Source organism: Coturnix japonica, chromosome 11, assembly GCF_054131305.1.
Source record: "Coturnix japonica strain WE chromosome 11, WE-NBRP24, whole genome shotgun sequence".
NCBI classification, from domain to species: domain Eukaryota; kingdom Metazoa; phylum Chordata; class Aves; order Galliformes; family Phasianidae; genus Coturnix; species Coturnix japonica.
Genome location: NC_140673.1, coordinates 18727691 through 18749547, shown reverse-complemented (window position 1 = coordinate 18749547; position 21857 = coordinate 18727691). Strand labels below are relative to the sequence as shown.

At 36.9% G+C, this 21857-nt stretch overlaps 1 protein-coding gene across 3 annotated transcripts in view; it reads left to right on the top strand.

Moving 5' to 3' along the window:
- Window positions 1-20147, top strand: part of MIGA1 (mitoguardin 1) — a 32305-nt gene extending 12158 nt beyond the window's left edge. For 2 of the 3 annotated variants that reach the window (XM_085511538.1, XM_015870001.3), the window contains 9 exons: window positions 10504-10604; window positions 14311-14429; window positions 14593-14665; window positions 15007-15093; window positions 15218-15316; window positions 15605-15739; window positions 16859-16912; window positions 18170-18286; window positions 18447-20147. In XM_085511538.1, coding sequence (XP_085367664.1) covers window positions 10504-10604; window positions 14311-14429; window positions 14593-14665; window positions 15007-15093; window positions 15218-15316; window positions 15605-15739; window positions 16859-16912; window positions 18170-18286; window positions 18447-18665 — 1004 coding nt within the window. In that variant the 3' untranslated portion in view covers window positions 18666-20147. The remainder of the gene's footprint in view (window positions 1-10503; window positions 10605-14310; window positions 14430-14592; window positions 14666-15006; window positions 15094-15217; window positions 15317-15604; window positions 15740-16858; window positions 16913-18169; window positions 18287-18446) is intronic. The other variant, XM_015870002.3, reaches the window with a different exon arrangement.
- The last annotated feature ends 1710 nt before the right edge of the window (window positions 20148-21857 follow it).

Genomic DNA, 21857 nt, shown 5'->3' with positions numbered 1-21857 from the left:
AATAGTTGTTGGCAGTAGATTTAAAAGGAGTTTAAGAATAGACTGCATATAAAAGAGCCTTCCTTTAGCAGAACTCTTGGCTTCCAGACAATGGCTAGAGGCTGCCGTAGCCAAGTTTACCTCTGACCATCTGTTTTCAGACCTCTGAACATCCCTTCGAATCATTTTATGCTTTCAGCTTTCACAGTGTCTTATAGCTATGACTTGCCATACCTTTATCATTTTAAAATAATGAAAGGAAAAAGAAATCCACTTAGAACAGGACAGTTGCTATGAAATGTAATAAATCTTTCTCCTTGCTATTTATAATTAAATCTCTTGATAGGTTCCTTTCCCTCTTCTCATATCAACCTTGTGCATATACAAAATCTTCGTGACTGTTATTTATTGCTTCTCATTTCAGTTGAACTCTAGTCCCTCACATCTCTCTTTGTGAGAAAGCCATTGTGTACTTGTGTTTATACTGGATAGTTTTCTGTATAACTTTCCAAGCTTTAGTGTATACTCTTTCTGAATATTTTGGCCAAAATTTATTATATAAAGTTCACATGATGAAGACAAAATAAAGGCTTATAGTGACACAGTTTCTATCTCCTGATAGCTTCTGGCTTTCTGGTTGTGTTTTCTACTATACAACCTAAGAACAGTCACTTCACATATTTTCTATGAGCTGTTCCTGTTGTTGGGTTCCTATAGCTCAGGCTGTTCTTGTGCGTTCATTTGCTGTTACTAAATGGAAATCAATTGGTGAAACAAATGAGGCACTTAATAAGCTTCTTTGTTGCTCATTTTTTTTAAACTTAAATTCAGCTAGCTTAAATATCCTGCTTCTGTAGCCAACTCTGTTCCCTTGTTATCCCTTCATTTTTTCCTTATATATATATATTTTTAAGCTGTGTATTTATTTTAAAGAAAATGTTGCCTTGTATCTCAGCCCACATTTTTTGTGGGAATCTCTCAATAAATGCTCACTTTGTTTTTATTTGCTGTTGGTGTTTCCCTCTGATAAGAGCTATAATTTCTTTAGGAACTTTGGCAGGTGAGTTTTTTGAAAGCTTATAGGATAATTTAAATTTAGGACAAAATATAAATTAAATCACTTATCAACAAGCTATTCTTTATCAGTTGTTTGTTGCAGGATTCATACCTGCTGTCTGTAATTAGATAGCAATGAAGCCCTTACTAATAGTTTCCATTAAGCTGCCTTTAATTTGTGTCACCAGCTGTGGTGAAAAGCTGTGAGCAACAGTCAGTAGCTGAGCACTTTTATACTTAATCTTTCTTAAAAACTGCTTGTCTTTGGTGCTTATATTTGTTTTTCACCTTCTTACACATATCTACCTACTCTTTGCCTAAAGGAAGGTGATCATTTTCCCCCCCACATCAGGGCTGGATTTCCTTAAATTTTGCCTTTACTTTTGAAACAGCTTTCCAAAGGCAGGAAGTTACATTGTTGGTTGTTTTTTTTATTTTTTATTTCTTTTTTATATACCACTTCTCCTCTGGTATATTCTTAACAAGCTAAGAATTTACAAATTCTTCTTCTTACTAAAGAGGATGTATATACACTTAAAGTCTGTATGTTTATATACATTCTGAATATAAATGTTCCAGAGGCAGGAAAAAATCATACCAGACAAATGGCAAACTGTGGGGGTGGGAGAAGTGTTTATTTTTCTGGCTGGAGTACTGCAGTGTGAGGTTATATAAACTGATGATCAAGAACATGTTTTGGCCCATAGGCCTAATTCCTGCTTCAGAACTTCAACTAGAAGTAATTTATTGTTGCATTAAATTCTATTTTAAGAGAGGCTTGTCTGAAACATTCTTGGGGAAAATGAAAGGAGAGCCAGAATGGGGCAAGAGAGATACAGACAGAACGATAGTTTAGTGACTATGAAGACATCAGATCTGTTAGTTTGCTAATTTAATCTTAAAAATGCATAATGTGAAGATCAGATATTGACAGAACCAAACAAAATCAGCAAATTCAGTTCTCAGCACTATAGTTCCTTTATCAGCTCAATAGGTAATTGATGCTAAAATAAATCAAATTTTACCTTCAAGGGTTTAGACCGAAAACATCATGTGCACACATGCAAGAGCCAACTATTCTTCTTAACCCATGAGATTCAACTATCAGAAGGGAAATCAGTCAGTCTTACTTGATGGTATGTCTGGTCTGTACACTATGTCCCACCTTACCTGATAATCCTGTTTGTAGCAAAGTGCTGTGCAGTATCTGATTCAGGAGCACATGCTGATCACACGAGGTTTTGTTCTCTCTACTGCTATTTAAAGCTGTCCTTGTTCTACATGCTGAAATGCCTGCAAATGTTTAAAGGCAAACCTGTAAGTATTTCCAGATAGTAAAGAACAAATGTAATTTAGACTTTATTTTCAATTAACAATGGATAAATAACATATTGACTAGATTGCAGCTTGAACTACATATGCTGGAGTAACTGATAAGCATTGTCAAGTGTCACAGGTCAGGGTACACTGATTGTTAAATATAATTCAGGTATTAATGTGTTGTTTCTAATGCATCTAACAGTCTCAGTAATTCAGAGGAAAAACTTTTACTCAGTATTAACTTTAAAGGATTTTTATTTATCTCTGTCACATTGTCAAGGGCAAGAGGAAGACAAACAGGCCCTACTCCATAGGGCACTTAAGATATTATTTAAGTCTTAGTGCTTAAAGTTACACATGTATCTTGCTAATTTAGGTTCCTAAAGTGAATGCTGTGTGAAACTGGGTTGGCAGAAGCCAGTTGCACTCCAGAACAGATTCACTGCAGTCTGCATAATACTGTAACATTTTTCTTCCCTGAAGTAGTCTGCTTTTTAAAAAAGAATCTGTTACTCCAAATAAAAAAAGAAAATACATATTCACAGTGTTTGGTTTTTTTGTTTGTTTGGTTTGGTTTTTTTGATGCTTACTTGACTGAGTGTCAGCAATGGTTGGTTCTGTCTTCCTAACTTAAGGCCTGTTCCTGGGATAAAAACATACCTACCTGTCTTTCTTATCACTGCCTTCAGACCTGCATTGCAAGCTGATCACACGTGTGTTGACTTTATCATGCTTGTATAGTTGTAATTATACAAATGTATAGCTGTAATTACAAAGTGAATGGATAGCCATAGGGTATATAAGGAAAAGACTCACCAGTGCTGAGGCTCACAGTTGAGATGGATGCTCTCCAATATTGAGACTTGGCACAAAAACCCCACACAAGAAAAAATCTCCAAAAAGAGATGCTACCTCAGCCCTTAAATGGGATCTAGGAGAGGTGGAGTCAGGCTTCACCCTCTTCCAGGAGCACAGCTGAATTACCTTCACCTGTGCTCCCACAGCTGACCCATCACTTGCCTCAGGTGGTTAATCAGAGTTTCAGGCTGTGATTAAGAGTTTCCCATACAATGTTTCAAGAGTAAAGTGTTCTGTGCCTTTAAAATGCATTCTTATTACCAACTGCTAGACAGTACAATTTTCTTTCAATGTAAGAACAAATGAATACGTGGGTTCCTTTTGTCAGTCTATCTCTTCTTACTTTGAAATGCAAATATCCCTGAAGCGTAATACTCTGGCTAAAGAAAAACCTTTCTAGCAACCTTGTGTTTAAAATGTCACTTCAAAGAGAACATGTTGGATGATCCCATATTCTTCCACTGTCCAGTAAAATAGTCTATGTTCTAGGATACAAAATTATATATTTATATAAACTATGTAATGAGCGTCATAAGGCAGAAAGTTTCAAAGTTTCAGTGAGGGAAAGGAGTGAGAGGTACCATTAGAAATGAACCTGTGCAGAGATCTCAGAGATCTTGTCGAGGTTTTTCTTTTTTAGAATTTTATTAGGCTTACCCAGGCATGTTTGGCCAAATGGACAAGTTCAATTACATTTGAGATTGCTTTCAAGTCTGGTGCAAAGGTTTTTCTACCTAATGTGCTTATGGATGCCTCTGATGTAGGAATCACATTAAGTGAACTAATTCTAGATGTATAAACCTTGAAGTTAACCTTGTATTTTCTTCTCCTTTAAACGTGGTGCTGCATTTTGAATCTGCTCTGCATCACAGTGAGTTAATGTGCTATCACACTGTATGTGACTGAACAGACCATTCTATTGTCAGTAGAAAGTGCATGTGCAAAAATAGTGGCAGGTTGTGCTTGTTTTTAAGATGTGAAGAACTAAGAAAAGGCAGTGACGTTCAAATCTGATGACTAAGGCATCTGGCAGTCTTCACAGTGCTGTGCTATAAATCCCCAGTGGACAGCCCACGTTTTAAAATAAGCATCATGTGAATTCAGACTAGACTTTGCTATGGCCAGAATAGATGTTACACTTGCTGAACTCCAGGAGTGCTCCTATGAAGGGGATGTGGTGACAACTCTGTTTCTCGTTTTCAAAGTCTACATTTTCAAAGAAATGAAAAAAAAACTGTTTTACGGAGGGTTTCTTAACAGTGGGATGTAGTTTACACAGAATATAAATCTCAAATTTGTTTCAGACTCTTAGATTCACATTAGGCAGAGAATCAGAGCAATAAACCAGTAGTAAAGCATTTGTTTTGTATTTACTAAGCTGATTTCTGAGCTGTCAGCACGTATGATGCATTAGTTCAGGTTATCAAGTACACATTAGATTAGCTGCTATATTTTCATTGAGTTCAGATTTCAATGATTTAGCACCAACTGTGTTTATCTTGCCTCTTCTTTGAGACTTGGAGAGCTTCTAATGCTGAAGGCTTTTTGTTTTGAGATTTGGGTTTTAAAATAAAGCATGCCACGATGATTCAGAACGTTTTCAGAGGTCGCATTCTTTACAACAAGAAATTTGATTAATTTCTGACCTTTAAAAAGTAAAATAAAATCACTATAAAAATTTTCCAACTCAGTTACTAAATCTGTGGAAGGCTTGTCTAACAAATCTAAATTTTGAAAGAATAATTTCATTTATCAGCAATTCAGAATATCAGACTCGTGTTAATGTAGCTGTGTCTGATAGACCAGAAATAAACCATACTAGCATTCTTGTTTTAGGTACACTTGATGTTTACTTAGACTGAAATGATTACTTTCAGACAGGCATTTTGTGCTGTTTTTTCCTTTGCTAGATGAGAACATTCAAGGTGCTTGATTTTACTCTTTTAGAATGTACAAGCAGCAGCCAACTCGCTCTGTTTTATACATCAGTAAGCATGTGATGGTCAGTAGATAATAGAACTTCATGGACAAAGTCAATATCACAAAGGTCTGAAAATAACCAAATTATTTCAGACATTCAGGAAACTGCTTTTATTTCTTTCTGAAGTATGTGGAAAATCTCTTAAAGATTACAAGGTTATTTTAGGCAAGTTTCATCTTTTTCCAGACAGTTGTCTGCTTGAAAACTACTGAGGCATTTGTTAAGAAGGGTATAATTGGACGACTAGTTAGCTTGACCAAAGATTGCCTTTAGAAGCCTATGTAGATTTATGGGTATGAAAAGGAAAGTGAAATAGTGAATGCTCAGTACTCAGTGCTATCCCATGTCCAAGCTGTTCCTTTCCATTGAACCACTGCTCTGGTGGCTGAGCTCCTTGTCAGGCACTGGTGGGCAGAAGTTGTATGTTCACCACAGGGCCTGCTGGAGGTGGAGGCACAAACCAGCAGTCAAACTGAGCAGCCAACAGCACTAGAGTGTGACATTTTTTACTTTTTTATTTTAAATGGATCTCTGATCAGCTCTTGCTTAGCGTGCTTGAGTCTGCATCCTGACAAAAGAATGGCAAGAAGTGTTTTGCCGATGCATGCTGGCATACTGGTAGGGTACAGGAGTAGGTTAGATGTTTTCAGAAAACTCTGATCTAGTATATAGAGTTACAGAATCATTAAGTTTGGAAGAGAGCACTAAGAACACCTAGTCCAGCCATCAACCCTGCTCCACCATGCCCATTCACTGTGTCTCTCACTGCCACATCTCTTGAAAACCTCCAGGGACAGTGACTGCACCTAGGTGTGTGTTTTAGGCAGTAACCGCTTTTTTTCTATACAGTAAAGTGAGATCCCCCCAGCTATAAGCGCCTTCTTGAATGCAGATATCTGTGTTACTGGTGAATGCAAATGAGGAACCTAATGATAGGTGTTAAGGCAAGAGTGGTCTGTGGTCACCCTACTCTGTCCTTGGCCAAACTTTAACTACTGCTGAACTACTACCATCTGAAGGTAGAGATTACTTTGTGTCATGTTTTTAAAATGAGTAGAAAATCCACTGCTTTCTAGGCGCATCCTGGAAGACTTCATGTAATACATTAGTAACTACTTGATAGGACTGATGACTTTTTAAAGAATACTCAGTCAACACTGTCAGCATTATGACTATTTATAAATGTAAATAAAGCTGCTTCTGGATGCTTCAGCAACAGTGTTGACAAAACACTGCTGCATGTGACCCAGCGAGAAGACAGCAACACGTTCTTTTGAAATTGGATTGTGTGTAATTCATGCTGCTGTGCTCTCTCAACTTGACTATTGTAATTCCTTTGTTTAGGTGTGAAGCCACACACCCAAGGGATCTGACTGCTGCAAAACACAGTAGCTGTTTGGGGTAGCGTGGCAGAGCAGGGGGAACGTGTTATTTTTGGTGTACCCTGACTTTTCATAGGTGAATTTCTCTGTGAAGTTTTCTCCTTTCCAGAGTCTATCCCGGGAGCTCACTGTAGGTATTTTGTAGAAGGGGTTTTCCTTCCCCATTCTGCTTTCCCACCCATTTTGTTCTGTTGAAGCAAGTGGTTGGGGACAATAGGAAGCCATGGCTTTACTGGTGGCATTCAGAACTAGATTCCTTAACTCTCAGTGAATTCTTTGTCAGCAGATAAGTGCTTTCCTTTTTTAGCTGCTGCATGCAAGTGTAAAGCTCACTTGCAAACTCGTACCACTTTTCACTTGGGGTAATAGAGAAGATAACATGTATACACTGTCCAGAATTTAAAACATTATTTTTAGGTGAATTCTTGACAAATGAATACTAAAAAGCTGATTTCTGTGCATTTCCATCTCTAAGGTCAAATGCTGTTTGGAATGTTGAGGTATTTAAGTTTTTGGTCTGCCATAGCTTGGGAAACTACCAGAGACCAAACAAAGAAATATCTCAGAGTAGCACCCTATAGGTATGAAGTGTTTGGTTTTTGTGTATGTGTTTTTTATTCTTGTTCATTTGTTTTGTGGTAGTGGCTTTTTTGGTTTGATTTTTTAAAATATATATATTTAAACATTATTATTTATTGTTATCATTATCTTTATTTGCATAATCTTATAAAGCTGGGGTTAATTTCACAAGTTTTAGCCATATTCTGTATACTTAGCATTCTGGAATCCCCTTAATCTATCTTGAGATGCAGTTAGGTATTTTAAAGCTCTACGGCTTAGAGTCTTTATGGCAATTACTGTTGTCAGTATCGCATCTGAAATTCCACTTCATCCTCTTTACAAATATAAATGAACCCTAAATAACTCCCTGGCTTCTCAATTAAGTAAAGTGTATTTGAAGCTCACACAGTCGCTAGTATTCCTTTCTTTAAGATACGAGTCTATGTTATAACTTGGGATGACTGTACCAGCAGATGCAGCCACGGGTGGGTGGGTTCCTCCTTCAGCTGTTCATTCCAGGATTCTCATTGTGCTGCTGTCTCTTTTTTCATGTTCTTGTGTCTAAGAATGCTCTCCTGGTACTTGTATGGTATGTACTCCAGCTGCAACTGAGTTTTCACCCCACCATTTTAACAACAGTGTGTTTTCCGTGCAGTGTGGGTCCAGTGAGCACCTGCAAGGCTGAGGGTATTTTACAGTATCAGGGCTGTGGCAGCCATCAGTAGCTGACCAGGACTGTTTGTTTGTTTTGGTTAAATGTGTATTTATATGGGCTTGTCCAAGTATCAGTATTATTTGCAATCTTTTAAGAATAACTGTTTTTTCAGAGCCTGCAAATATTGTGCATTTTGGCAACAGAAGGATTTTTTGGATGTGTGTAGGAGGGAAAATTATCCATATTCAGCAAACACTTAAAAAGATTTTGGCTAGGTGAAAGTTTCAGACCCATATTAGGAAAACTGGAATTATGACTCCTTCAGCAAATGTAAATTATTTATATTCTGATTTTAAATGAAAAAACCCAAACAGCCTAATGTTACTACAGTCAGTTATACAGCCTTAGTTAAAAAGTTAATTATAAATGATCACTAGAGGAAAAATTTTAGAGTAATTCTTCTTTTTTTCCTTTTACTCATCCTGTTTCCCCATTACTGCATCCTTATGGTTAGGGTAACGAATCAGCTTGGAGTTAGATATGTGTTTGGACATCCTCTTACACTGTCAAAAAACACATTTGATCTGGAATCTAATCCTTCACTGACATAGCAGGGTGTTTTCTTCCATTCTTCTAACACGATGTGCATTACATTTCTGTCCATTGTACTTTGTAAAGTTGGTATGAAACCACCAATTTAACTGTAGCTGGGACTTGGGTCTTCCCTATGAGGGTGGCAAAGACTTCATGGGATTGAGACTAGGTTGACACATGAGACTGTTTGACAGCTGCTCTTCGTGTACATAAGAGCCTGGGTCCTTATCTTAACATCTTGATTAAAGCCATCAGTAACATCATTAACAGTATTGCACATACATACTTGTAAGAGTTCATAATTTATGTTGCTATTTATGAATAGAGCTGTTTACTTCTCATGAAGTAAGTGTTGCATATTGCTTGTAGGCTGGAAATGTTAGGAAAACAGTATTTCTTTGGATTGCACTTGAACCAGGTGTTAGAGAGCTTTTCTAATTATGAGATGTATAAACTCTAGTTTTAATTGCAGATTTATTATGGAGAACATCTTAACCAAAATGAGAGGCCCAGTAGAAAATCCATGGCCGGGCTGTACACCCCTGTGCAGCCCTGTGTTTAAAAGTATTATTGCAATTTCAGGAACTGCTAATGTGAAAAAGAGGTATTAGAAAAGCTTTTAATGTTATCAGAGGGATACTAATGCAAGTTATGGGTAGAAATGAGGAGGAAACATCATTTTACCTGTCTGCTCTTACCAGACAGCAGGCAAACGCTTTACAGACCACAGTTTGGTTTTCTGTTCCAGCTCTTCAGATTCCAGCACACAACTGACTCTCAGTCAATTCAGATGCTGCTGTACTTTTCCTCTGTAAGAGATTAGAAGAGAGACTAAACGGTTAAGAAGGATTTGAGAGTCAAAGATATTAAAATGAAAGTTTGTGAAGTTGTGATTAGAAGTTGGAGTCTGCCTAACTCAGTGTAGTGCAGCAGCATCCAGTGAAGTCTGTGGCCAAACTTTTACCAATTTTTCCCCTTGGTGAATAGTCTCAAAGACAGAGACTTATTGTTATGTACACTTTTTGACCTGTCATTCCAAGCAAAAAAAACCAACAACCCTAACAACCACTGAAATAATAGTTAAGATATGTGGATTGTAGCACTTCAGTTGATGAGTAAACCATTCCAGTAAGTTGGCATGAGGCCACTTGCGATGTAATAGCATTTTTTATAAAGTATTGCCATAGCAACAGATCTGGATGATATTGGGTAGCTGGTTGCTGTTGACTGCTGGAAATAAAACAGACTTTTAGCAACACATGTGTAATGTCTGAAGGTAAAGTAACCCAAAATAAATGCCTGTGCTCTATTGAGAATGCAGCGCGGGGCACATCAAGCCAAAGTCTGACTTACTGGCTCATGAATTTAATCCTTCAGTGAAAGTGTTTCTGTACAGAAAACAAAGCCATGTATGCTAGCAATATGTGCTGCAGTTGACATCTGGGAATAAAATAAAGGAAAACTGAGAGACACTGTATTGCAGGTGATTTTAAGAATAGAACATCAGTTATTTTCGAGGCAAGAGTTGTAGTGCAATAGGAAGTACTGCTGGATATGTTGTCACAGTGGAAAAGAGGAAAAAGGGGATACAATGAAGATTAAAAACTTCTCTGGCTCTGCTGGAAAACCATCAAGCAGAAAATGGCATAAGAACTGGACAACGAAACAAAACTCAAGTGAAGCTGAAACCTGTTTTTTTATTAGTAGCCTTTTTTTTTTTTTAATAGTACTTCCCGATACTAAAACATCGAGCCTTTGTTACATGGTGCAGCCAAGTTAAAACCTCAATGAAGGATTTAGATCAATATAGCAAAGTAGAATATTTAGGTAGAAGGATCTTCAGAGGTTTATCAAAGAAAAAAGCACAACCCCTGGAAAACTTTTTTTCTCTGTTTATGCAGATGATGTTCTTAAGTCCATTTTAAAAGCAGAAAGAAATGCACTCATACTTGTATATTAGCAGGTCATAGAAGCATATATTCTCATGGTAATATGCTGTTGTGCCTTCCAAGAGAACTACTACATGAAAATGTACATGAAATAGACTTAAGACTTAAAGCTATTAAGCTATCAGAAAATTCTATTTATCTTTTCTTCTTTTTTAATTTGTTTTATAGATAAAAATACAGACATTACTGTAAAGGATAACACGGATGATTTTTGCCTTCGAGATACATTAAGCATCGCGTCGACGGACTCTTTTGTTTCCACAGCTGAGGTAAGACTCTGGAAGACCGATTCTTGAAAGATTAATGGATCTATTTCAACAGTGAAAATAATAATTACTCGAAATTACTGTAAGGGAAGCTTGTTTCTTCTATGGAGAAAGGAAAAAAAAAAAGCCAAACAAGCATTATTTTGCTTGCTTGTAACTAGCTTCCTTAATAGCTGCAGTAATGAAATGGGAATCAGTCTGCTTATTATCTGTCTTTGGTGGCTTTTTTTGTTTGTTTGTTTGTTTTTTGAGGGGGAGAGGAGGTTGGTAGAAGGAACATGGTTACTTGGCAGTATGTTTTCACAAGTCCATCTTAAAAGTAGTTGCTTTTAAAAGTATTTCAGATTTTTGTGATTGAGAGGCATAACCAATTGGAGGCTATAATAGATCTGTTTTTCTATTTTCTTAGATAATATGAATATATATGAAGCAGTCTTTGCTTTCTTTGAAGTCTTTTTATTTATCTATTTTTCTTTTTGTAAGAAATTATTGGTAATTGATGGGTATTCTTTTAGTATGCTGTATTCTTCATCTGACTTCCCCTCACCTTCTTGGATAAGACTGCAAAGTATACATAATGAAAGAATCTTTGGATAAGAGAATATTGCCTGTTAGCTCTTATGTGCTACAGCTCCCTTGGAGTATTTGAAAGCATTTAGTATACAGCACTGAATGAGGAACATCTCAGTTTATGGTCTCTCATGAGCTGAATAGTGCTCTTCTCCAAATTACAGAGAAAGCAATTGGTCTCTGGGCATATTCTGTGCTAGATATTACTATCATATATGCACTACAAATAAGCTTCCGTCAGCTCTTTGTTATCAAAAGAAAGTTATGACCATGTTCCTTCCTTTTCAGCTGTTCTAGCCTTTACTGATAGAACGTGCTCTCTGATCTCCTTTGTCAAATTTTACTGAAGGATTTTAAAAGATTTTCATCCTGGGCAAGAAAAAATGTTTAAAATTAACACTGAAAATAACTGCTGCAATTAGAAGGGGTAACTACTGCTTCTCAGTGTGTGTCAGCTGGAGATAGAGAACAGCGATCACTTAGAAGTAACTGGATTAGAACTGACATACCAGATAATGGATATTCTAGACATGATGGTGTCATATAGATTCATCTTGCTTATCAAATCCCCATGTATTGTTCTTGCAGATGGAAAGAAGAGGAAGGTTGCAGTTTAAGGGGCTGCGTTTCTTTCAGCTTTCAATGTTCTTTCAGCAAATGGACATTTGTCCTTTCATCCTGTGCTCCATGATTGCAGTTACAGTTTTAGCAGCCATCCCAAACTGTCTTAGAAATGTTCCATAGACTGTAATAAGTGCATATACATTTTTGCCTACTGGAATCATCAGTAATTTCACCTTCTGGGAAACTGTATAGTAGTAGAATTTTTTCTGTTCACATCTTGCCACGGGCTGTATTGACAGTTACTCATTTTCTTTCTGCATTGCATCCTGTCCAAAGCAGTAGTACTTAGTGTTTTCCAAGGCTCTAGTTTTAAAGACTGGAAGCTATATCCATGTTTCTGTGCTGACACAAGTCAGATGTAGCTCACTGCCCTCAGGAAGAATACAAGCAAAGGCATGGAGAATCCTAAAACAAGACGCAGGTAGATATTTTGCTGCAAACTGATATGTACACTGCTTAGGAGGTAACAAGGCATTGTGCTGCATCACATTAGGACAAAACACAGGAGGACAGTTTTCAATAAAATAAATGTACAAAACTGGAACAGTTGGCAAGGATTAAACTGACAAATGGGGATGTGTGTATTATCACATCCCCATTTGATGAACGCTGCAGTTCAGTAGGGTATGCTAAAATTTCATCGTGGCTATGACTGATTCTGAGGATCATGTACCTGATGACTTCTCATAGAGAATTGTGCCAATCTGGACACCTGCAGTTTACAGGTGCTCAAATCCTCATAAAGAAGCCATCTCCAAACCCAGCCAGACTTCTGTTCCCAAACACACATAGGCCTCTCCAAAACACTGCAGGAGGGACAGTAAATATAATTATTTGTCTTAAGTTATTGATACTGTTTACTTACTGTGATAAATAATGGTGTTTTCATCCTTATTTGGGACCGTCTGTTATCCTCTTGCATTTATGAGAGTTAGGATCCTTTTCGTATTCTTGTGCTCTCACCTACTGTGTGATCAAAATAGCTGCCTCCTTTGGCAAGTGTACAACAGTGAGTGTGCCAGAAAAAGGTCTCCACCTCCTCTTTCCTGGCTTCTTTTCCATTTTTCTTCTTTTCCTGTCTCCCTGACAGTGAGTTTTATTGCAGCCTCTCCATTGTTGGCACACTTGTGTTTATGATGTCTTACTTTCATATGTTGATTACAATTGAATTTGTATTTCTGTTAGGAAATAAACTTTTCTTTGTTTGTGGAAATGTCAGTTTAGCCCAGAGCTTAGAAAATTTTTAAGACTAGTGAGAAAATCCTTAGCTGTGCTTTCCTGTCCGCTCCCCACATAATTATTTGATGAAGGTTGTCTTCTTTACTTCAAATCAGTTAAAAACAAAGCAGTGCAGGAAGCAAAACTGTCACTGAAACACAGTGTTGCCTTTTTTCTGGTTTCCCAACAGAAGTTTTAATCATTTCCTAAAACAGAGAATACCAGAGGGAATGGTGTTAGCAAGTAATAGCAATATATATTCCTGTAGCTTTTATTAATGACTTGTCTTTCCTTCTTCATTACAAAAATTCAAGATGTGCCTTCCTGTTTTCCATCTGACTTCAGAATTGTGGCTATTATTGCTGCTCTGATCTTCTCAGGACTCATCATTCCCATCCTGGTCACTCCTCACATGTTCATTTAGTCCATCCAATTTCATATGGATTATTGCTTTATCTCAGAACATGTCTTGCAGTCCAGCACGCTCTCCATGCAAAACTGCGAGGAGCTACATATTTTAACAACTTCATAAAACACATGGAGAAAGGGAGGGAAGGATTCATATGTAAAAGAAAAATCTTTTTAGAGATGCAGATACCCAGAGAAATAATTCATTGATCTTCTTAATACAGGATAAGCATCATTTCTCAGAATGCAAGGAAAGCTGACTTCACCAGTAAATTGACCTTTTTATTATGGGGAGCAAGCAAGAATTCCTAAAAGGGCCAGCACTGTGTATTTTTGGTACTTCCATGTAGGTGGTTATTTTGGTAGTCAAAAAGATCCTACTGCACAGCTGAGAATTTTTTCTATTTATTAAGAAACAACTTGTGGTTGGCAAACAAAAGCACTGAGGCTGTTTGTTAGACCAGAGCAGTTAAGAAATACTGAGTTGAAAAGCTATTGTGAATTCCAAAGGTTTGATATTTTACATTTGTTTCATTGACTCATTGCTAGCAGGTAAAGCCAAACTGTCTGTAGAAAATAGGTTGGTGTCTGTGGAGAAGGCATGCTGGAAGCATATCTAGCAATTAATGTCCTTATCAAGTCTCATGCTTGTACTTGTTGGTAGGTGCTCAGTGATATGAGTAACTTCTTAGCGTAGTTTTATTTAGTAATTTTAGTTGAAGTTTAACGTAAAGTTGGGGGGTTTGTTTGTTTTTAAGTATTTCTAAGATGTGAGTAACTACATGTACACACTTCAATCACTATGAGAAGTAGTTTTGAGTAGATTTCTTAAAGGATCAGAAAAACTTCAGCAAATTCTTTAATGAATGTTACTTTTTTTTTCTCCCAGCTTACAGAGCACAGAGAAGCTCGTAATACCTATGGTCTAGATTCCCTTTGCCATTGTCCACTGTATGAAGAAGCAATGCACTTAGCAGAAGAAGGCAAAATTTATTCACGAGTGTTAAGGTATTGATGTATTGATTTGTCTAATTAATAATTAATTATTAATTTGCAAGAAAAGAAAACAATAAAGTTAAATGTTCTGCACAGAATACAAGATTCTCATACTGGGTATTTTTTTAGTTGAATTTTCTTGTGCTTCTCTATTTGATGTCTTTATTTTTCGTAGGACTGAAATGTTTGAATGTCTCGGAGACAGCGACTTCCTTGCTAAGCTTCATTGTATTCGACAAGCTTTCCAGGTAAGCAGAAAGCAAAGTGATCTGTCTTCTTAAGCCTAAGACGTGTGACTATGAAGTGCCACCATCAGTGCAGTACTTATGCACATGCTTTAATAATATATCCTGTAATTAAGCATATTCTTAATTATTGCTATAATTTCTCCATTTCTGTAATTCTAAAATGGGGCATCCCACTCTTGCGATTAACAAAATTTGGAATATTTACACCAAAGACTTCTTGGGAACTTGCCTGCTCTACTAGTGGTTATAATGAAGAAAACTTTATTACATTTGATTGAACTAATTAAGGTTCACTTGCTATAATCTCTGAATATGTCTATATTTTCTAAAACCTTTTCTAGATAATTCTTTCAGAAACAGCAAACAGAATATTTCTTGCTGAAAGTGGAAGAAAAATTTTATCTGCCCTAATTGTGAGAGCACGAAAGGTAAAAGCCTTTTTTCAACTAATGTTTCACTGCTAAAGTAACTTCTACCATAATTCATTTTATAATGTAAATAAACCATCTCTTGTGTTAGGTTTGCTTGACATTCATTGCTTTTACTTTGCAGAATCCAAAGAAATTTGAAGATGTCTTTGATGAAATGATATATTTCTTGGAACAAACGGATCACTGGGATAATACTGAAATGGAACTTGCTGCTAGAGGAGTGAGTGTGACTTTTTGAAGTGTTTTTACCCTTAATTGTGCCAACTGTAACAGCCAAAAATAATTCTGTATAGTTCAGAATTGTGGGAAAGTCAGCTCTGCTGTGCCTGGTATTCTTGACTTAGAGAAATGGCATCCACCAGTGTACTTCAATACCAGAAAACATTTACGTCTTTTTTTCTGCTACTCTTTACATCTGTATGTTAAAACAATTAGAATATGATGCATGTTGAATTCCACTGCTGAAAGAGAAACTAAGTTACTTAGATCATGTTCTGATTTAATATAGGTAAAAAACTTGAATTTTTATGATGTTGTTCTGGACTTCATATTGATGGATTCATTTGAAGATTTAGAAAATCCACCAATATCTATACAGAATGTAGTAAACAACCGCTGGCTAAATTCCTCCTTTAAAGAAACGGTAAGTATTTGTTGTTTTCATAGTCATGGTGTTGTTGCAGTACATTACAATAAGTAGATGCTATGGTGAATATAACAATGGTGAGAGCATTCTGACATGAAATAGTTCTTCTGGTGATCTGTGCTTTATATTATTAGTGTGAATTCTCAAGAATAAGAATAAATCCATCAACTCCATAATAAAGGCTATGGGTATCATCTTGATAAAAGCATTTAATTTTGAAATAAAGAATCTACGTGCTCCTTCGGTGTAAAGACTAATTCAGCTTCCACAACAATTATATATATTGAATATACACCTGAAGTATCTTCAGCAGAAAAAAATACTGTATTATCTCTGCCAAAAATATATAGGATGATTGAATATGCTGGAGAAAATACTTTAGCCTTGACTGCAGAAATACATTTGTTCTAAGGAAGTAAAATTTTACAAGGGAATTTTCTGTTAGCCCCATCTTAGATATTAGATCCAGATTCTGGTACATAAACCAAAGGGTCAGCAATAAGACACAAACAGCTCCTGCTACAGGTAAAGGAATACAATACCATCACACAGACACACATATTGTAAGTATGCAATTACAGCACTTCAAGAATAGTAAATTTATCATCAAGTATGAATGGAGAATCAGATGAGGATAGAATTCTGTTAGAAGCTACGAGGGGGAAAATAGAGGAGTTCTGATATGGGTATATTGTATTATACAGACCCATATTTGGACAAAAGTACTTCGCTGAATCTGAAGCTATTGCAGGAATGTTTTTGCTAAAAGTAAAAAAGGACATTACAATGTGTTCACATGCTATTTAGTATCTAAAATAGCTACTGATGTCTGAGCACACTCTCTGGTATATAATGGACTGATGCTCAGTTAAACTGAATAGATGTTGCTAACAGTTCAACTGTAAAAAAAAACCTCAAACCAACAGTGATTATCAAATCACATTTGAACTAATATACGGAAAGTGTAACAACGAATGATTTCAAAATAGCAAATATGAACACTTGATGAAAGTAGTTGTTTGCATCAGCTGATTCTTTATAGTTGAAAATTTCATGTTATCCCAAGATTGCAACTAGAAGAACATACAGAAATACAACACTCTGCTTTCCTTTTAGGCTGTGGCTTCAAGCTGTTGGTCTGTACTGAAGCAGAAAAGACAGCAAATGAAGGTTAGTTGCTTTGCGAATTGTATGTACCAAAGTTACTCCAAAGAATGTGTAGTTCTGCCTTGTAGCTTTGGAAAAATTAATTATAAATCAAGCCTTATTCCTGTATACATATTAGTTTAAACAAGACTGTCACCTGAAGAAGTTCTTGTGAGGACTTACTATGAATTTTTTAGCAAAAAGTCTTACCTGAAAAATTCTCAAAGCAGTTTAGGCCAGAAACATAGCTGACAGTAGAATCTCTGATTTCTGGGTCCACACACGTACTTCAGATTTTTGCAGACCGAGGTCGCTAATTGGGGACATTCTCAATCCAATGTCTCTGCACCATCTCCACAGCTAACTATAACTCAGTCCCATTTCTTTACCTACCTGGAGCAGCTCTGCCCTCAAGGACTGCAGGATCTGTGCTGCTGCCTCTCTCAGTGCCCTTCATCATCCTGGCTTTCATGGAGAAAACTCTGCAGATTGTGAAGCAGTACTCCTCTGTGCCAGCAGCTCCACTTTTAGGGGCTTTTATGAGACCTGAAGGCAAATGCCCCCATCTCTAATATCTAACCACTTTGTAATTGGAATTGAGCTTTACTGCTGAACATCCATTGCCATTGGAAGTGATTTTGCATACCACAGCTGAGGAAGCACAACTTCAGTGATTCAAAACTGCGTGCCTGGACAAAAAGGATGGAAAAGAAAATCAGGAAACAATTAAACTGTTGTATTTGAGTGTCTGTAGAGGAAGAGCCTAATATTAGCAAAGCTTTTAACATTGTGAAGAAGGGGATAACTGGAAAGGATATTTAGATCTGCACTTCATTCCTAACTTCCAGTAGCAGAAGTTGACTTTTAGAATGGAATTGAAAGAAAGCGCTTGAATTTCTTGATAGCTTCAAATGCAGCTTTTTTTCTTTTTACAAGATTCAGCCATACACAGCATAGGATCTCAAACAGGAGTAACTGAATAAATTTATTTGATCTGTCATATGGGAGAATCAGAGTAGGCTGGTCATGAACTTTTTGGCCTTACGCCTAATAACACAAAATACCAGAGAAGTTTAAAACAAACAAACAAACAAAACCAACACCACCACTTTTCTAAAACAAGAGTTGCTTGGTAGAGTTACCTGTTATTTAAAGGAGTTCAGGTTGCCCCAACTCTGCAGCAGTCAGTTTGTTAGGCTTTTTTAAACATGTGATTTTATATAATAGGGTCTTATATTAAATGTACTGTGTAACTTTTGTCTCCCATTCTTACACCCCCAGGTACCTGATGGATTTTTTGCTCATTTCTATGCTATATGTGAACATATCAGCCCTGTTTTGGCATGGGGTTTTTTGGGTCCTAGAAATTCCCTTTATGACTTATGCTGCTTCTTCAAGGTTTGCACCTTCTTCTTAATTACCGCTTATCTTAGTTTAAAAAAGAAATCCTATGGAATTACATTGGATTGCTATAGAAGTAACATTGCATGCTTCTTCTTTTTTCTTCTCATAAGTAAATACACGTTTTTCCTTTTTTGTTGTTTTTTTCCCCCACTAGGATCAAGTGCTTTTCTTCCTCAAAGACATCTTTGACTTTGAAAAGGTACGATACTCAACTATGGAGAGTTTGGCTGAAGACCTTATGCAATTATTAATGCGACGCACTGAACTTTTAATGGCCTATCTTGGAGCAGATTCATTGAGACATGCCAGTGCTTGTGTAAGTGGTCATGGGCATGTGATGACCAGTGGGCTCTTAGAAGCAAAGGTACAGTAAGCTTAAAATCCATGAGATGTGAAATGGAGTGCACTTTGACATGCTCCTTCCCACCTTTCTTTCTAACCCCAAAGCTTTCATTGCTGTTAATGAGCAAACATCTGAAAATGTACCATGTTGCTAAGTAAGGAAAAGGACTCAGGGAGGATACAAAAAGAACTGGTGAGCGTACTGTTGTATATATCTAAATTAAATTTGCAGCTCAGCTGATATCGTATTTATACTTAATGTATCCCAAAGCTTTTTTTCTGTAATATTTTGGTAAAGTTTATTTATGAAATACTGTACTTTTGCCACAGATAATTTGTAAGTGGAGCTGATGGATGTGTCTCATGTAAAGGCTTATAGTACAAAATGTTCACTACAGAGTCTCAAAGTCATGATGTGTCTAGAGCAGGGAGGTGTTTCAGTGGGTGTATATGCAGTTATACAGTCTCTGATTCATGTGACACGTGCAATAAAGTAATCACAGTCACAAAACTGAACATGTTGCCACTGCCCTGCAGTTATGTTTGTGTGGATGTAAGCAGTCATTCTGTACTACAGTATAGTAAGAGTGATGCAGGCACCACTTGGGCAGTAACAACTTCCAGTATGCATCTTTTGCTTTATTTTTGTGTGTGAAATCTAATAATCATGGAGTTGTTTGTATCAGACCACTTTTATATCCAAACAGCTATGCTAGTTTGCCAATATATATATATATTTTTCTTTTTTAAAACTGTAAAGACTTAATTATATCCATCACCACCATGTTCTTAGTTCTTTTGTAGCATTTCAAAATACATTTTAAAATCATGATAATTTTTAAATCATGAAAGAGAATCAAGGGCAGCATTTTGGAATTAAAAGTTTTTACGTCTTCCTGCCTTCCTTGTAAGGAGGTCAATTACCTGTTTAGGAGGAAATGTGGTGATTTGAGCCATAAATGGGCACATGCAAAAGTGTGGTGGCTCAGGATATGGAAACCTGAGCTTTGTGTAGGGGGCAACACTGTAATGTGGCATGAGAAAATGTGAGGCAACATTTTGACTGTGCAAGAGCTAATAATCATCCATAATCTCGAATTCCTATAAATTGAAACAGCGTTTCCTAGTTAGCTTTTAAACTACACTGATGTATTCTTGGCCACAGAAAGCCAGCCTACAAGAATCCAGCCTGTGTTAAGAAATAAGACTAATTACAGACTAATTCTGAACATTCAGATATTCAGGAGCATGTTGTTGTAATGTAGCACATTGAAGCAAACTTTGATTAGAAACATTTCAACTCGTGTTGCACACAGCCCAAACTGATGGTACTTGAAGATGACGACCTGTGTCTTCCCATAGGTTTTACTGAAGCCAACATTTTGTCGTGTACATATGATAAAGACTGTGAAAAAGTGTCATATGACTGGTGTGAAATGCCAACTGATTATATTAAAAATAAATAAATAAAATAGTATGATTCTATGTGTAATAAAATATAAGTTCCAAATGCTGCTGTTGCCCTGTTTCCAACATTCAGGTGGCTGAACTTGGCACCCTGCTATTCTTTTTCTCTCAGTTAATAATATCTGCAATACCAGAATGTGAAGTCTGTGTCATGTATCTTAAGCATCATCTCCTCTCATTGCAGTGCTCTAAAATTCCTGTGTGTTGGCAGCTTTCTGTAGTCTGTGAATGGAATTTTATAGGTGTCGAACTGGATTCAGAATCAGTAAGAGAGTAAATGTTGTATTCCACATCAAATATAACACCTGGGCACTGTGTCACAGGAAGCTGTGGTTTGTCTGGTCCGATAAAGTGTTGAGAAAGTGAGACCTTAGCAGTCATCACAGGAAAGCAGAAATGCACGTTTTTACAGTAGTAAATTCCTGTCTAAATGACCAATTCTTGTATTTATAAAATACTTCTGAAGAGAGTACAGCCCAAATGTTATTCAACAGTGCTGAGATGAGGCTGTTTCCCAAGGATTTAGTTCTGTGGTCTGTCAGGAATGAAAGGATTTAAAACAAAAAACCAAAACCCAATATATTATGCCAAAATATGTAGAAACTGGTTTAAGTACCTGATATTTCTGGTTCAAACAATGTGTCCCCTTTAGGTCAGGAGCGCTTCCATGACATCACAGAGCTCTCAGAAGTCCATAGAATCAGGTCAGAAATGAGGCTGATGTTTCCCATCCAGAATAAGAGTTACAGCATCCGGTTGCAGAGAGGTATCAACAATAGGTATTTCTTTCAGACTTTGGCTTCTGTTTATGTGAACTTTGTGGGAGGGGGAAGGAAAAAGAAAGTAAGGAAGAAAGAAAAGGAGAGGGAGAAGAAGGGAGGGGGGGGGGGAAAGGGGAAACAGAGAAATGTGCATGTGCAGATACCTTCAGGACCTTTTGGACCTTCTCCCTGGAAGCATCTGCATATTCTGCCCTTCCTAGCTCCAAAAGCAGAGCTGTGAATTGAGGTAGGAGGGAGCTGCTTTCTTGCTGAGGTTTATACAACCGAGCTCAAAGGGACATAAGGAGTATCTGTTAATAACTGCCACACAGCTGAAGAATTCCACGTCTTCCACCTCTGAGAACTCAAAATGCCAGAGCTGCAGCAAAGCAGTGATAGACTGATGTGGCTGTATTGAATTCAGAACTGAAGTAAGAATGTAGTTCATAACCTCTTTTTAAACAGTTGTGAATGCTCCTTTCTGTGCTAATAAGAGCAAGCTAAATTTAAAAGCCGTCCTCTTCTGTCATAACTATGGCTGAGATCAGAAATGTTGAATGCGTGAGGACCGTAGAAGAATCAAGTATTTACATCATTTGCAATTTGGTTGTAATAATCATCTCACTTCTAATGCGTTCTTAATGGTTATTATACTTCACTTTTGTAGCCCTTGGTTTCTGTCAAACTAAATGTGTTAAATCAAGTGCTTGGTTAAGCATATCTGTGAACTTCTTATTGCCAAAATGAACTGCAGTTGTGTTACTCAATAAAACAATACCGTGACGCTGCTCGTTTGGATAACTGTCTAAAACTGGAGTTTGCACAATTCTTGACATCTAATGTGAAAATATTTAATATGGGAGCAGCTTTAGTACCAGTTATCCATCTGAACTGGAATTTAAATGTGCTTCTTAGAATCCAACAAACATATGACAATAGAGAGTGTTGGTTTTGTAGACCCGTTTCATTCTGCTTCTCCTGTACAAAGCAGTGAT